The sequence below is a fragment of the Monodon monoceros genome, unplaced genomic scaffold (genome assembly GCF_005190385.1).
Source record: "Monodon monoceros isolate NGI ecotype Baffin Bay Population unplaced genomic scaffold, NGI_Narwhal_1 Super_Scaffold_20, whole genome shotgun sequence".
Classification (NCBI taxonomy): Eukaryota; Metazoa; Chordata; class Mammalia; order Artiodactyla; family Monodontidae; genus Monodon; species Monodon monoceros.
The window spans coordinates 103,814,705-103,832,937 of record NW_021703777.1 but is presented as its reverse complement, the minus strand read 5'-3'; the positions used below and the strand labels follow the sequence as shown (position 1 = coordinate 103,832,937).

General features: G+C 36.6%; 1 protein-coding gene across 1 annotated transcript in view; it reads right to left on the bottom strand.

The window, feature by feature from the left end:
- Positions 1-11,802: 11,802 nt before the first annotated feature.
- GSTCD (glutathione S-transferase C-terminal domain containing) overlaps positions 11,803-18,233 on the bottom strand; it is a 132,189-nt gene continuing 125,758 nt past the window's right edge. Inside the window, exons 11-12 of the mRNA XM_029235395.1 lie at positions 17,477-17,546; positions 11,803-14,219 (exon numbers count right to left, since the gene is read on the bottom strand). Of these exons, the coding sequence (XP_029091228.1) occupies positions 14,083-14,219; positions 17,477-17,546 (207 nt within the window). The 3' untranslated portion in view covers positions 11,803-14,082. The remainder of the gene's footprint in view (positions 14,220-17,476; positions 17,547-18,233) is intronic.

Genomic DNA, 18,233 nt, shown 5'->3' with positions numbered 1-18,233 from the left:
CAATTTATAGCGGGCGTTTAAAACCATGCTCCATGCTTTAGGCATAGACTATTTACTTTGTGGATCCGTGACTGTTTTTAAATCTAAACTCTGTTTTTGATTTCACTTTTTTATTTTCTATGTTTTTACTAAATTCTAGCTGCAAGAATTACATGTTTTTGTGCTGCCTCCTCCTCTCATTAGTTATTATGTTGTTAGTAGTAAATTGTAACCAAGGAGCCAAATCTAATACACAAAAGATATTTTGGATTAGCTGTAAAGTGCTCCTCTAATTTAGGAAGGGTAATCCAGAATTTTACTTTGCTAATTAAAATAATAGATTATATAAATACTGTATGCTAACACATATATATGGAATCTATAAAAAAAAAGAAATGGTTCTGAAGAACCTAGGGGAAAAGAAAAAAAAAGAAGAAAAAAAAAAGAAAAAAATAGATTAAATCACAATTCAGTTTATGTGTGCATTCACTCTTATTACAGGCAGTTGGCTGGGCGGTTACAGAGCCTCTATCATTAGCGTGGGTGTGGGCCTGAGTCAACACACACAAAAGCTGTCTTCTTGAATGCTTGGGTAATTGAAAATGCCAAGACACGTTTTACAAATTCAGCAAGGAAAAGAGTAATCAAACCTGGAGGAAAAATTGGCTTTGAGATGCTGCAAGATGAAACAGCAACAGCTCAAATGTCGTTGCCTAGAGGACAACCAGAGTTAGGCTAGCTGCCACTCATGTGACTTCACAAAAGGTTACCCAGAAGGGACAGCACCCACTTCAGGAAGCGCAAACGTCCTTGCCAGGACCTGATGTTCTTGGAGTGCAGTGATATAAAAAGACCAAAGGCAACTTGATCCAGAGTGATAGATTGAACATCATATAAATGATTTGTACATTTAGAAAACAGAATACCTTTCCCAAGAAAAAGCTTGAAAAAGAGTGCATCGGAACACTAGTATCACAAAGAAAGATGCTGGTTACTAGTTTTAAAGGGTGATTTAACGTATTAGTGATTTTACAGTGGAAAAGCTAAAATTTCCAGTGTTTCATTTCTTTTTCTCACGTGTAGAAGTCACCAAAGGTGTAAGGTGGAGGTGGGCAGTAGGAAAGGCCATTCAATTCCATTCTATTTGCAAGTTACAATTTAAGGTAGATTTTGGCCATTTGTGTATTTGCACCTATTTTCAAGTAACCTCAGTAAACTTTATTTCACAGTAATTTTATTGTGAAATAATTACATTGTGAAAAGTCTAAGGCTTGATTCTAAGTTTGCAGCAAATATGTGTTTCCCCTTTCTTAAAACAATGCTTCCATCCTTCACTCCCCTCCACAAAGAACCAAATGGCTTCTCATTGCCAATAAGATTGTCACATGATAACGTATTTACAAATTAGTCTGTGGTTTGGTTCTCTTTACCTAAACCCACTTATAACCCTCCCACTCCACACACACACACACACACACACACACACACACACGCACACACACGACCAAGTTTGTATTTTTTTTGGCATAAAGGTCTGTTCAGGGTCTAAAACAGACACAACTTGAAAATAACCTTCTCTCTTTTTTGAAAGCCTGAATTCATTGCTAAGGCAAAGCTATGTATCAAAGCCAAGGAGGGGAGAGAGAGGAATGACTTTGAGAAAGGCATTGGTGAGAGGAAAATTTTCCTCAGTGGAAAGTCAATGAGTTCTCTGAAGAGAGTAGCCCTGTACTCCACTCTCTAGAGGTGATCTGAGTTCAGAGGGAAGAGTTGTATAATGGACCTCAAGCATTGGGTTTCCCAGTAGAGCAACAAGTGAAGATTTTTCTCAATTTAAAACTAGCATTAAATTCCTTAACAACATGTCATAGACAACTTCTGATAATGTATGAAACTTTGGTTACGAGGGTGTGTGGTACACAGTCTTAGAAATCATACGCTCTTTCAAATCTTTACTTTTTCTTTTTGGTACGCGGGCCTCTCACTGCTGTGGCCCCTCCCGCTGCGGAGCACAGGCTCCGGACGTGCAGGCTCAACGGCCGTGGCTCACTGGCCCAGCCGCTCCGCGGCATGTGGGATCTTCCCGGACCGGGGCACGAACCCGTGTCCCCTGCATCGGCAGGCGGACTCTCAACCACTGCGCCACCAGGGAAGCCCCAAATCTTTACTATTACTTGACAATAAATTATGTATCCTTAGTGAGCCTTAGTTCATGCTTCTGTAAAATGAGGGGTTAATACCCATCAGGCAAGGTCATGAAAACTAGACATTATGAACAATATGTGGCACATAATCAATAGAAATAAATGACTTAGACTTAACTCTGGAGAGTTATAAAATTCTCTTGCACACAAAATTCCCTTAGCCAACAGTATTTACCAACTTCCTCATTCTTCCAAAAAACTCTTTGGGTCAGTTTTTTAATTATTATTGTGGTAAGAACACATAATGTGAAATCTACCCTTTTAACAAAATTTTAAGTGCACAATACAGTTTGTTAACCATAGGCGCAGTATTGTACATCGTATTTTTTGTACATCGTATTTTTAGAACTCATTCATCTTGCCTAACTGAAACTTTATACCCATTGAACAGCATTGCCCCCGTCCCCAGCCCCGAGCAACCACCATCCTGTTCTGTTTCCGTGAGTTTGACTATTTTAGATAGCACGTATAAGTGGAATCATTCAGTATTTGTCCTTCTGTGACTGGCCTGTCTCCACTTAGCACAATGTCCTCAGGTTCATCCATGTTGTCACATATCACAGGTTTTCCATCTTTTTTTTTTTTTTTTTTTTTTTTTTTTGCTGTAGGCGGGCCTCTCACTGTTGTGGCCTCTCCCGTTGCGGTGCACAGGCTCCGGACGCGCAGGCTCAGCGGCCATGGCTCACGGGCCCAGCCGCTCCGCGGCATGTGGGATCTTCCTGGACCGGGGAACAAACCCATGTCCCCTGCATCGGCAGGCGGACTCTCAACCACTGCGCCACCAGGGAAGCCCCCTTTCCATCTTTTTTAAGGCTGAATAATATCAATATCACATTTTCTTTACCCATTCATCTATTGATGGTCATTTAGGTTGTTTTCATAGCTTGGCTACTGTGAATAATACTGCAGTGGACATGGGAGTGCAGCTATCTCTTTGAGCAACTGATTTTATTTCTTTCAGGTATATACCCAGAAGTGGGATCGCTAGATCATATGGTAGTTCTATTTTAATTTTTTGAGGAACCTCTGTACTGATTCTGTAGGGGCTGGAGCATTTCACATTCCCACCAATATTGTACACGGGTTCCAGTTTCTCCCCATCCTTGCCAACATTTATCTTTTTTTTTTTTTTTTTTGATAATAGCCATCCTAACAGGTCTAATGGTATTTCGTTGTGTTGGGTCAGTTTTGTGAACTGCTTTTTCTTCTAGCCCATAAGCCTTCAAAAGAACAAATAAACAAATAACAAAATAAACAGTATTCACCTAAAAGTTAGTTCTTAACACATTTTGGATCACAAGACCTCTTGGAGTATCTGATGAAAGACACAGGATTCTCTTACCAGTAAAATGCACACATACAATAAATAACACAAATTATTTCTTGAAATGATGGACCCCAGATACATATTTATGAAGGCCAGTTTAAGGTCACTTGCCTAGATTAAGTGATTCTCCAGCTTTTTCGACACCTAATGATTTAACTCAGGGATTAGCAAGTGTTTTCTGTGAAAAGCAGGAGGTTACATACTTTCACCTTTCACCTAGTCTCTATTGAAACTGCTCTGCATTTGCACTCAAAAATTGTTATAGAAAATACATAAACAAATGAGCATGACTGCTTTCCAATAAAATTTTATTTGCAAAAACAGGCTTTGGGCTGGTTTGGCTCTTGGGCTGTAGTCTGGCAATCCATGAATTAATTATTTCAAAGGATTGAATGGATTGCAGTAGTTAGGAACTGGGAAACTCCTGAATACACACATACACAGACACACTATAAAGGCCATACAAATCCACAGTAAGAGTAGCAGCAGCTATATATCCTTTCCTCTGGAATGCCTAAGATGGGATAAGATGATCTTCCCTCTCCTATCATATTTGATAACAAACTTTTAATTTGCATCTGATGGCAGCTGGCGTCTTCTTTCAGTTGTTTTGGAACATCACCAGAGCTATCCATTAGTGCTTATCAGTGACATAAGTCATAATATATTTAATTTCTGACTGGGGAGGTAGCAAACTCTCAGGATTTAGTACACATTTCTCAATACTTAATCCCACCTTGTCTTCTTAAGGACAAGAGGCCTCTTTAAGGAATCTGTTCAGGGTTCCATTCTATTGTCTATTATTACTGTTTCTAAAATTTGTTCTTGGAAACCACTCTTGATGACATTCACAGTAAAATCCTCCAAAAACTGTAGCAATGTGAGTATAAATTCTATACAGTAAATGTCTGTACATTTAAACACCATTGAAAGAAAAACTTGCAAGCATCTTGCTGATAGCTGCCAGCAAGTCTTCGTGAAGAATAAACATTGTCAGACTAACCTCATCTATTAGGATAAAAGTCCCAGGTAGATCAAGAAAAAGAGATAGTTCTAATTTATCTTGGCTCTCAGAAGGTTAGGTGATTCAGTTGTATGAGGCAATAAATTTAGAAAACATGGTCTAGACAGCATAACTATTAGATGAGAATACAAATTGCTAGAGGGTCAAAAAATAATACAAGGTGTTTCAAAGTCAGGTAGGAGCCTAGATTTTTTTTTTTTAAAGTTTTATCACCAGCCTAGATAAAGAAATAAAAAAGTCAACCTGGACAGTGTCTTAGAAATAGGTAAGTGATTTAAGAAGAAATAGAAAATCTAAATATACCAATGATCACCAAAGACATTTAATAAGCAGCTTAAAATCTAATTCCTATTATCTTGTCCCCAAATATACTGCATGGTTTTACAGGCCAGTGAATGAAGCATTTGAGGAAGACAATCTCTAGGTTATAAAAACTGTACTAGAGAACAGAAACAATAATTTTCTTATCACTTAATGGTGCTAGAATAGCCTTGATCCTGATACCTAAACCAGATCAGGATAACATCAGAAAATGACAATCACATGACAATAATGCTTATGAACAAAGATGATAAAATTAAAACATTAATAGCTAGAAAAAAACTTACCTTGAGCAATTTATGTTTTTCCCAAGAGCATAAGGACAGTTTAACATTAGACAATATATTAATGGAATTAGCCTCATTAAAATACTAGAAGGGGAAAAAGAGATGATCACCTCAGTGGATACAAAAAAAGCATTTGCTAAATCAGCAATCTATACATGATAAAGTGGGAATTGAAGGGAACTACCTTGTTCATATACACCAAGCTCAGAAGTAAGAAGGCTGGACATTGTTAAGATGTTAATTCTTCTCTACGCAATCTCTAAATCCAGTAAAGGCTTTTTCATAGAACTTGACAAGTAGATCTTAAATTCTAGATGGAAGAGAGCAAAAGGGCAGGAATAGCCAAGATTATTTTGAGGAAGAACAAAGGCAGGGCTTCTCCCTGCCAGACATCTAGACTTAGAAAGCTGCAGGTCATTAAGACAGTAATTAGCATTAATGATTCTATTCAGGTAGCTTCTGTAAAGCATCCAAGATTTACAGCCCAGGAGGAGGTGGAAATTGAGCTAGGTTTGGGAGGGAGCCTTAGGAATATTGAAAGACTTAGCCCTAAGACTCAAAAGGTAAAATTAGGATGGTTCATTCTGATGATAATTCTAACAATGCTACATAAGCAATAATAAACAGGTAAAAATAATACTTTTCAAGTCTCTTCAAATTTAAAACAAAGAAAGTTAGTTCATAGCTCCCGCTCCTTTCCACTGACATAAGCACCTGAGATGCCTTTTAAATGTAGCACGAAGAATGTGGTTAAAACAGAATTTCCTTGAGGTGAGATATGGAAAATATACTAAAGATTTATGGAGAAAGAAGCTAAAATCTCCTGCTGGGGGTTTCTTCAAAAATCAGATTGACTTTAGTCTGTCGGGAAATTTGGGTGCTCAATTTCCTAAAGGTGTTGAAATTCATGTTTTGCTACATCAACTATTTCTAGTTGTGTAATTCTGGGAATAACGTGAAGATGCTCTCTTATGGGGAGATTGAGGAGGGAATTGAGCTGTATTAATTTATATGCATTGTTTCTTCTCTCCCCATGAACTTCTTTCACTTTCCCAAATACACACACAGATGCTTTCCCAAAGTAATTATCTGCTCTCAATTCAGCAGCAAACGTGCCTCCAAGTACTCAGTTAAAAATCCAATTAAAGAGTATCATTGTCATCCCTGCATTGTGGAAGTTCTAAACTCAAAATATAATAAAGGAAGAACAGTCGCCATTTACCTAGGAATGTATTTATGTATTTTTAGTCTCATTAAATTCAAAGTAAACTGTGGGATGATCTATGAAGGATCTAATAGAAATAATAGACAGGTTTGAAACAAAGAAATGAGCCAGATGATCATTTAAAATTTGCAGTGAAAGTAAATTTGGTTATACAGAAAAGTCACCTTTATTACTATTATATATAGTCAATGCCTAGTTGGTTATGTGTATAGACCATGGTCTTAACTGTGTATGGTAAATTTTTACCCTTATGCTGTGTTTCCTTGCCTATCCAAGAAGTTCTAGCTCACTTTTCTTAATTACTGAGAACTTCGTAAGGGATAAGTTTGTCGTCCTCAACAAAATATCTGGTGCATTCCAAAATTATACTGGGATATCTATTATTTTCAGATAATTGAGCGAGCTATTCTGTGCAAAGGAGGAAGCATCATACAAGGAAAGTAGTCTGTGAGACTCCCAGGCTGTGCATACGCATACGGTCCGCTTCTGACTGAAAGGCAGGCAGATGGTGAGAATTGATCAGTAACTGAGCCCAGTCATCAGACTTGTGAAAAGCTAGCATCTCTTTTCTCACTGAAGCAGCCCCAGTGACCGAGAAATGCCCTTTCCCTACAGATTACACATTCCACGGTTTTATTTCTTTAATGGTCGTTCAGTAACACTCATTTAACAGATATTTACTAATCACTTCGAGTGAGCCCTGCTCTATGCTGGGACAGGTTTATAACGGTAAACATCCAACTGACATTTGTTGAGAAACTTTTCTTCTCACTTTAGATTAAGCATATTCCCTTTTGCCTTTTCCTCCTTGGACAGCGAAAATAATTTACCAGTAGTTTCTGCATAAAAGCTATTCAGATGACATAGGCAATAACTGTCACTGCTAATTCTTCTTTACACTGGATTTGCTAAATGTGTTTGAAGAACAATAAACAAAATAAAAACAACATAAACCCAAACAATAAGAAAAGCCCACACGCCTGATGCTTGGATGTATGTCTACAGATGGGAAAGGAAAACCTCATATGCATTTTCACCCCATATGGAAGGTGTTAAATATATAGTATTCATTTTATAAACATTCACTGAGTTCCTATTATGTGCCTGACACTGGACTAAGTACTGAAAGTATAATGGTAGATAAAACAGACTGCTTGGAGCTTAAATTCTATGGAGGGACAAATAATAAACGTACACAGAGGTATGGTGGGGAGATAGCAAGTAACCGGGAGAGGCCACTTTAGTTAGGCAGAAAGCTTCCTTCTAGAAGGTGACAGCAGCTAACACAGTATCGGACTCACATTACGGAAACGTTCAGGATGCTTTAGATCAGTCATCCAGTAAATATTCTCCTCTGTTTGCTGTTGAGCTTTGTTTTCTTGCTCGATTATAAATGTTGTTATTCAGGTCAGATAAACTAGACCTACAAGCAAACAAACAAATACAAATGAACAAAACCTGGCTTCTTTAGAGAGCTATGAAAAAGGAATCCTGCAAAAGCAAATAATGATTCTTTTATTGTAAATATTGAAAAAAGATTCTAATATTTGGCTAATTCTTTCGGGCAGAACATTGAATTCTGTTACATTTTTGCTTCCTTTAGATCAGTTATAATGTTATTTGGGGTCACGGATCCTTTTGAGAATCTAATTAAGACTATGGCCCCTCTCTCTAGGAAAATGCATGTCTATTTGAACCATAGGGTACAATTTCAGGAGAGAGACATTCTCTGTCTCAGGTCACAAACCCTTGAAATTATTACCAAACATAAAACTTACTTGCTAGATGTCAAAATGTCTTATAAAGCTGCAATAATTTAGTGAGTATGATTCTGGTACAAGAATTCAATAGAAAAGAATAAAAGTGAAGAAAGTCCAGTGCATACTTAGTATTTTAAAGGCATCTGGAATCAATGGAAAAAGTTAGATTTTTATAGTAGTATGGTGAAAAGTAACTAATAACATGAAAACAAATATTAGATTTCTACCTCAAACCACCCACTGAAAGGAATTCTTGCTGAGTAAAAGATTTAAATGTAAAAACTAAAATTATTAAAGAATTAGAATACCAAAAATATAGGTGAGTATTTTTTTATCACTGGGTGGGAAAAATCTTTCTAAGCAGAGATCACAAGAAAAAGAGTGACATATATGATGAAATGTGTATTTTAAATTTTATAACAGCAAAACAAAAACAGACACAACACCTTCCCCCATAAAGGCCAATTTAAATTGTAATGTAATTAACAAAAGTCTTTAACCCATAAATAAACCTTTAGTGTAAATCAACTATACTCCAATAAAAATTTAAAAAATAAAACAACTGAGAAATATATATATATATTTTAAAAACCCTTTACTAATCCTTATATAAAAAATGAAAGTACCAGATGAAAAATGAGCCAGAAATATGTACACAATACTTGACCTCAAAGAAAGAGGTCAATATACGTTGATTAAATGAACAAATTGATGAATTGGCAGAATGTAAATGGCCAATAAACATATGAAAAATATGCAATTATATGAATAATTTCAAGAATGAATATCAAAACAGAATAGGATTTTTGACCATCAAATTGGCCAAAATTAAAACAAAATTCTGATAATGCCTGTGTTGGTTAAGAGTACAGGGATATAAACAATCATACATTCCTAGGCATGTAAACTCATACCTTCCTGAAGGAATATTTGGCATTATAGATCAAGCACTTTAACACAGGAGGCAGAATTTGCAAATTTGAAACTCCATTTAGTAGAAGTTTCTCCAACCTTCTATAACAATAAAAACAACCCCTTTGAGCGTCTTCTGGAAAATTCCTTTCTGAAAGTATGAAAAGTCCACAGAGCAATGTCAGAAAAGCTTGTGGCACATACATGCCTTTTCTCTCTTTGATGGATCCAGTAAAATGCCCTACACCAAGGCAATAGCATTCAGAATCTGTTTCTAAACTGGAAGATACACTGGCCTTTTCTTTCTGTTTTCTTCTTCCTTCTTTTCTTCTCTTTCTCCTTCAACTATATTGTTAGTGGTACATTATTGTTTGCAATTATCTGCAACCCGCCTCCCCCCACGCCCCCCACCAAGGTTATATACACATCCCCGCCCTGTTAAACTCAGGAGTGGCTATGTAATTGGCTTTTGTCAACAAAATAAGGGAAGTGCAGTATAACGGATCTGAGCAGAATCTTTAGTAGCCAGCTGATAGTTTGCCATGCCTATTTTTCCTTTGCCATGAGACAAGCTACGTTCCTAGTAGAGGCTGCCTGGTCAGATGTGAAGATAATGTAGAATCAGCGCTAATGTGGATATGTAGTGTGAGCAAAAAATACATCTTTCTTGTGTAGAACTTCAAAAGGTACAGGGACTTAGTTAGTATAGGCTGTTTCAGCCGATCCTAAGAGGATTGTGGAGGAGCCTGAATTTGAATATTATCTCTGCCATTCACTGGTTAAGTTCAAATCTGGGTCTGCTCTTACTATGAAACGTTGGCCTTAGTTCTGTAAAATGGGATTACTAATGGTGTCTAGCTTTTAGGGTCATTATGAGGATTAAATAACTTAAAAAAAAGAATAAACAAGTTATTATTTGTAAAGAACAGTACCTAGCAAATACTAAATACAGTATTAGTGTTTGTTAAATAAATCCGTGTATGTGTGTGTGTGTGTGTGTGCGCGCACGTGTGCAGAACAAAGTCTAGGAAGGAATACAACACAGTATTAAGTTACTTTAAAATGTTTCCTCTTTTTGTTTAGCCACATCTAGGTTTTCCTCAACAGGCATGTATTTCTGGTGTAATCTAAAAACCTATTCAAAAACTCCTAACTACTTTGCATTGAGAGTCTGTTTTCAAAAATTTGTACTTTAAACAAAATGTATGCCTTAGTACAATTCCATGACTTCCACAGGAACATAGCTCTAATTATACTATGAAAGTCAATAGAAAAACAGGTGTCAGTATGTGGAAGTTCTATTAACAGCAATTTTCTGGAACCACAGAGCTGGCAACACTTGTAGCCAAAATCTTGAGAATGAGGTAAAATATTTAACTGTTGTTATGCACATTTTACTTTGCATGCATGCTCTGAAAATATTTTGTTTTCTAATATGACTGAAATTTGTCTCCTTAAATAAGATAAAGTTGTCCCCTGCTTCTTTGGGCCAGGCTCAAAAGTCAATGAACGATAAGCTCTGGCTTCTAATATTACAACCATGGGGGAGACAAATCATTGAGGAGCAGCGCTGCTTTTGATGGACAAGGGTAGGGGTGAGACCAGGTCACTTTCTGGTATTGTTGTCACTGCAACAACCTTGCTGCCTGTATCCAACCCCTTTTATTTGCTCTGGCTGAGAAGAAGCCTTGGCAAGGATTTACTCAGAAAAAATCAAGAGCAATTGTTAATACCCATGTCTAGAACTGGCCACAGCCAACACAGCTGAAGAATTCCATGCCTGAGAACAAGGGTGGGAGAACAGTGGGATCACTTCCTTTTTTATTCTCCATATTCATCATATGGGCTTTTTTTTTTTTGTGGGTGGGGAAGGGGTGCTTTGAGTCACTTGGGGAGGATGGAGAAGACTCCTCTGGATGGTGCACATTCTATAACAGGTACCTAACTCCAGGGAAGTTAGGAAAGGCGTCCCTCAGGAGGTTGAGTTTAAGAACAGAAGGATGAATGAGATTATGTTAGTGGGAGGGGTAAAAGAGGCTATTCTGGGTAGTGGGAACAGCATGCAAAAACTCAAGGTAACAGCCTCAGAACTATCAAAGAATAATAAATAAAACATCTACTCTAAAAATTACAAAATATTGCTGAGATTAATTAAAGGAGATCTAAATGCATGGAAAGGTACATTACGTTCATGGATTGTAAGACTCAATATTGTTAACGTGTCCATTTCCCCTAAACTGATCTAAAGATTCCAGGCAATACCAAAAATCTCAGCAGCCTTTTTGTTTTTAAAAGAAACTGATAAGCCAATTAAAAAATTTATATGGAAAAACAATGGATTTAGAACAGCCAAAATAATCTGCAAAATAAAAAGTGAAATTGGAAGACAAACTACCTAATTTCAAGACTTACTATAAAGCTCCAATAATCAAACAGATGAATGGAACAGACCAGAGAATTCAGAAATAGACTCATACATATACATCTATCGTTTTTCAACTGAGAATTCAGTTGAAAGTCAATTCAATGAGGAGGAAAGTTTTTTAAACAAATGGCACTGAAGCAACTGTATATTCCTCAAAACTTACCTCTATAAGTGAATATTGATTTGAGATGAATCATAGACCTAAATGTAAAAAGCTAGAACCATAACGTTTCTATAAGAACATAGGAAGAAGTTTTATAATTTAGGGTAGGTAAAGATTTATTAGAGAGGACACAGAAAATACTAACCATAAAAGAAAAATATAAATTAGGCTTATTAAAAATTGAAACATTCATTATAAAAATGAGTAAGCAAGCCACAACTGGGAAAAATAGTCTCAATACATTTATATGACATTGGACTCATATCCAGAATATATAATCAACAATAAAAAACCCCAAATTACCTAATTTTAAAAATGAGCAAAAGACTTGAGTAGACACTTTATAAATATGCTTAACATACTAGTTATCAGAGAAATGAAAATTAAAACCACAATGAGATACCATTTCACATCCACCAGAATGGTAAAAATTTAAAAAACTGACAACATCAAATGTTGGTGAGGATGTAGAGAACTAGACCCTTTATACGTTGCTGGTGGGAATATAAAATGGTACAACAACTTTGGAAAATTGTTTGGCAACTGACATTCATTTCTTCAATGACCCAGCAATTCTACTACTGGGTATTTATCCAAGAGAAATGAAAATATATGTCTACAAAAAGACTTGTACAAGCACATTCATAGACCTTATTCTTAATATCCTCAAAGTGAAAACAATCCAAATAAATACCAATAGGAGAATGGATAAACACATTTTGATATATTTATATAATGAAATACTACTTAGGAATAAGAAGAAAGCATTGAGATACACAACAAAGTGGATATTTCTCAAAAAATACCATGTTGAGCAAAAGAAGCCAGACACAAAAGACTACATACTAAATGACTTCATGTATGTGAAGGACAAAAATAGGCAAAACAAATGTAGGGTGATAGAAATCAGAGAGTGGTTGCCTTTGGGGTGGGGGAAATTGAACTGAAAGCACATGAGAGAATTTTCTGGACTGACAGAAATATTGTATATCTTATTTCTGGTGGTGGTTGCACGAGTATATATGGTTGTCAAAACTTCTCAAACTGAACACTTAAAATCTGCTATTTTATTGGCTGTAAATTTTTCCTCAATTGAAAAAGAAAGCCCTGGTTAAAAGAGCATGGTGTGTTTATACGTGCAAATGACTAAGATACTCATGGCTGATGGTTAATCTTTTCTTTAATTTTATCCCAGAAAGCAAGAGTTCAAACCCCCGTCCCCTTTATAAATTATTCCTGTATTTTAATCCACAGTGATGAAAGAGTTATTTATTAAAGCCTTTTCTCCTCATGATATGTGTCATATGGGGGGTTGAAAACATCAAAATCGATGAAATAAATCTCAGCTCAAGTGGAATAACCCAGGACACGTAAAAAATAATTAGCAGCATGTGAGAAAAGACCTGCCATCTGGTTTTAAAAACTTTGGCTGGTGGAATAAGAACAATTTGGGTGGAGAGAACTACTCAAATAAGCTTCCATACTCAACTCCTTCCACCTGCAATTTATACTCAGTACGTTTTACCAAAAAAATAAAAATAAAAAATGACTGGTATCTGAAAAACCAATCCTGTGACCATACATTATATTATGATGTAAAGAACTTAACTAATTCATGAATCTTTCTCTTGTACATAATTTACTTTTACAGGCAAGGCACTGTGTCTATTGCAACTCATCTTTGTATCCTTAGATGAATCTAGGTCAGGATCTTGAAAATAATGGATCTGCAACAATTATTTATTGACTTGAATTAATAAATCAATGTATTTACTGATTAGTTAGAATTTAGGTCCAAATTACATGTTCCTGTAATGGGAAATTTACTGAAATTGTTTAATACCTTCATATAAGATGTTTGAACCAGCAATGATCTTATTTGGTAATTTATGAGAAATATGTTTAAAGGAGTATATGAAATGATATATAAGTCCAACTCACCCTGGCTTAAAAATATAAGCACACTGTAACTATCTGACTAGATTTTTGAAAAAATTATTTAAAAAGTACAATTGTTAAAAATATAAAAAACAAACAAACAAACCCCACTGAGTCTAGGTTTGGTCTCCACTTGAATCTCTAAATGATTTTAAGGCCGCAAGTACATTCTTTTGAACTGAACCCCACACTGGCAAGATCAGAAAAGCTGTGAACTGAGAAAGAAATCACTATTCCAGTAATGGAAACTCCTCTTGTGAGTATCACTCTGCTGGCAGCTGAGACTTCAGGGGATTCTCACTATGAAAACCAGCAGTCCTTTAATCACAATTACAAGAGCATTTGTGATGCTTTGCAGGCAGCCTTCCTCCAAGACTTTCCTGCTGTGTTCTTCCCTGAGCACAATAGGTTCAAGATGGCTAATGCTGTTTCCTAGTTATGCCAAGACCCTCCTGGATGCCACTGGGCTTTCATCACAGAGATGGATGGCAAAACATCAAACGTGGAATATCTCATTCTAAATGGGGACTCCCACAATCATGTTATTTTTGGGAGAGCAGCTCTCTGGCTCCATGGACATCACTTGAATGGAGTAGCCACGTTCTTCTGCAGCTCTTGCTCGATCCAGATCCACCAGGAACATGCACTGTTTTCCTGAAATACAGTAAAATGGTAACATGAGACACTCTTCAGCTAACAGTGCAGCTTCAATTTGTTTAAGGGACTCTCTACAATGACAAAATCTACGAGTACTACGCAAAATGATGTTTGCCCCCAAGTTCTGTTCCGTCTCTTTCAATTTAATTCTTGATCAGTATGGACAGAAGACAATTACAAATATAGGACATTTCACAGATTTGTTTCTGCTAGTAATTTAAAGAATGTTAACCTTTTAAAATGTATTTATAAATAAATCTCAAATAAAAATTACAGATTCCATTTCCCGCTTTGGTTAAAAATCCATTTTAACACCTTTCCTCTTCATGCCCTATGAAAATACATTATCTGCAATATTGTAAAAAAAAAAAAAAAAATCTGTCTTTAAGAATGTCTAAAATAACATCCAGACAAAGGGATACCTGAAAGACATATTACATTTTGCACATGGAGTTTTTAGGACAATGAAGAAATAACAGAAAAATATTTGAGAAAATTCTCAACTGTGTGCTGATTATTTCAGGTGGATGTGTAATGTTGAGTGTAATATAATCTTAATTTAATAGAACTCCTGTACCCTTATGAAATAGCGGTAATTCAATTTTCTTTCTAATCTTGGAAAACAAAAGAGGAAACTTGACTGGCAAGCAAAGCAGTTATTTTGTGTCCTTTGGCAAATGCAAACTTCTAATTCAAAGTAGCTAAGGAAAAAAAACTGATTTGGGGTTGAATACATTCAAAGCTAAGGTTTACTTTTACACTTTCAATTTCTTTAAATTCAATATATAAACGTTTTCATCTTCTTGGAAAAAGGTTACTGACTATGCAGAACTTCATTCGTTCCATTTTTTCCTCAATAATTACAATAATTCCTATACATTATTTTAAAATGATTTATTTGAATGACAGCAGAAATTGCTAAGCTAAAACAGCTTTAAAAGTAAAGACGTAACTGAAATAGAAAAGTTCTTCTGTGGAAGACAGATGAATCCTCCCACAAAAACAGTGGAAGGTGAAATCAGTAGGTAAGAAATTGACAACGAAAGATTCAGATTTAAAATATGTCGTATGGGCTTCCCTGGTGGCGCAGTGGTTGAGAGTCCGCCTGCCGAAGCAGGCGACGCGGGTTTGTGCCCTGGTCCGGCAAGATCCCACATGCCGCGGAGCGGCTGGGCCCGTGAGCCATGGCCGCTGAGCCTGCGCGTCCGGAGCCTGTGCTCCGCAACGGGAGAGGCCACAACAATGAGAGGCCTGCGTACCGCAAAAAAAAAAAAATGTTGTACATTTCCCCTAAAAGGCCCCATGCCAAAAAGGATGAACTGCGATAGAAACGATATAAAAAGAGATGTCTAGGATTCTATTTAGGCTAAATGGCCCCCTCTTCATCAACAGCTGCATGGCTGACATTCTTTTTTTCCTTAAAATACTGTTCCTCCTTTAAGATCTGTAAATGCTCCCCCCTCCACCCCACCTACCTTTCAATTTAAAATGAAACATTCTCTGTCAGAATGGGATGCTCTACATTCCTTCAGTACCCACTCTGGGTTTACACTGCAGCTCATTTACCCTTGGCTTTGACCCCAGTCCAGTTAATTTTTCCTTTTGCATTACGTAGAAGAGTCTCATGTTTTTACATGTTGAAGAAGTGTCTTCACAACTGAAAGTCAGTTGTTGGTAGTCTACCTTTCGGGGTCTGGGAAGCTTCCTAAAATGTTCACAGAACAAAAGTATGGTTCAAAGAATAGATGTAGACATTTCATGGGGTCTGTGACTTTGAACCTGACTTTCCCTCCCTTCATGCCAGCGATCTTGCCAAATGGTCCTCCTCCTCCACTCTAGCAATTTCCCTCCCAGCCACTCCCTCTGGTTTGATGCCTAAACATCAACATATACACCCCCATCCATCACACCAATTATGCCTTCATTGACTCTAGTGGAGCTGTAGCAAATGTAACTTGATATATATAAATATATATATATATACACACACACACACACACACATATGTAAATTATACCTCTCTCTATATATAGATTCAACTGTGCATTCAACTACTCAAAATGTTGGGAATGGGAAAAAGAGGAGGAAGAGGGAAAGAGAATGAAAGAGGTTGCATGCAGGAAAGAGCAAGCTTCTTCCATATGTTTATGCTCCAGGGTGTAGAAAAAGAAGGAAATCACTTGTTCCTTCAGACTCACGTCTCAAATGCCTCTCCAACTGTGATTATCTTGCTATGCTGACCTTGAGTTTACAGTTTAAAGATAACTATTTCTCATGCAACATCGTCCCTGAATGCAAGCTAATTACTACACCTGGTGCTGAGCCAAAGAAACAGCAATCTGTTTTCTGCTATATCATGATGGTCTCCAATGCAGGGCTTTTCTGAATAATTTTTAAGATTAGTTTTGACTTTATTTAATCATGTTAAGCCCTAATTTTGGAACCTAACCTTCCAGTGATGTGACTCTATCACTGGGGGTCATTGCAAAAATGGAGCTTTATGTCTGGAATCAAATAATTAGGGTTTACAGTATGGCTTCACCATCCACCAGCTGAAGGATCCTGGCCAAGCTCTCCCATCCATAAAATGTAAACAACAGCACATACTCCATAATTATTTTTATAAGAATTTATTGAGATCATGGGTGGAGGACATTTAGCTCAGAGCTTAAACGTGCAATAGCTGTTAGCTGCTATTATCCTTCCAAATGTGATTACTTTTTCTAAAGCAAAGTCTTGGATAAATTCATTACTTAAACTTGAAATGCTATTTTTCTTCCAAGTTAGGTAATGTTTAATATTACAAATGTCAAATAAATTGGTCTATGATTAATAATATACGAGTATACTTTTTTCTGAAAAGAAAACATTATCATCCTTGTTTATAGATTTTGTAATATATCAATTTTGGCATGCATAGCTGATTTTTCCATCTTTAATATTTTCTTCTATGGCTTTTGATAGATTCTTCAGTTTGTTTGTAACAATAAGATTTAACATAATAATTCTATTCAATGTACAAACACTGAAAATACATTGGAAAGTATTAATGTTGACAAAAATGGGACAAAATATTGTTATAGTTAGAGCCCTTTTCAAGACAGATTTTTTTTTTCTGGGAAAAACAAACTTTAGTGCCTTGTTGATAAATGGACAAAATAGGGGTTCCCTATTTTCCCGTATAGAGTTGGTCCATTGATTCCTAGGCATCTTGTACGTAATCTACTCAACAGCTGCTCTGTGAAAACACATACCTATGAGCCTTCGTTGGGGTGGAAGCTGGACAGCTGTCTGATCTGCAAATCTGCATAGAATCATGTGTTCCTAAAAGAAAAAGCAATAGACTGTAGCTTTATTTTAATCTGCTTCAAAATTAAAAAACAAAAAATGAACTCCTTTTTCTGGAACTCTACATTGTTTAATTGCATAAAGTGCTGCACAAATAGTATTTCTGAAAGAAGCACATTTTCAGAAAATGGTACTCAATAACTTTTTCTCCCTTCAAGTAGGCTGTTCTTCAGATATAGTTCTTAAGAACAGATGCATGGAAGGGCCTCAGGGCTCCTTACCCAGCTGCTTTTAGCCAAAATATGCTTACAATTTTGTGGTTATAATGTGTTAAACTAAAAGACCTAAAAGTCACTTATATTCTCCTTTGAATAAAATTTGAGTCTCAGGAACATGGCTCCAAGAAGACATTCTAAGTGGCTTTGCCTCTACTACGAGAAGGAAAGGAAGTACTATAGAAGATCACTACTGTGGCCTCTGCAGTTCTCCCACATCCCCAGCAGGGTGCTGGCTCCTCTTCTGCTTGGCTGGACCCTTCCATTCCCTCCATCCCTTCAGAGGAGAGAAGGCTGGCCCACTCCCTCCTCCCACTCCAGAAGGCTGCAGGAGGTGCATTATTTGTGCTTTAAGACAGACTGTAAAGGGGACTGGAGAGAATGGGAGGGAGATTATTGCTTCTGCTTAACAATTTTAGGAAAGATTAATTTAATGAAAAGAACAAGC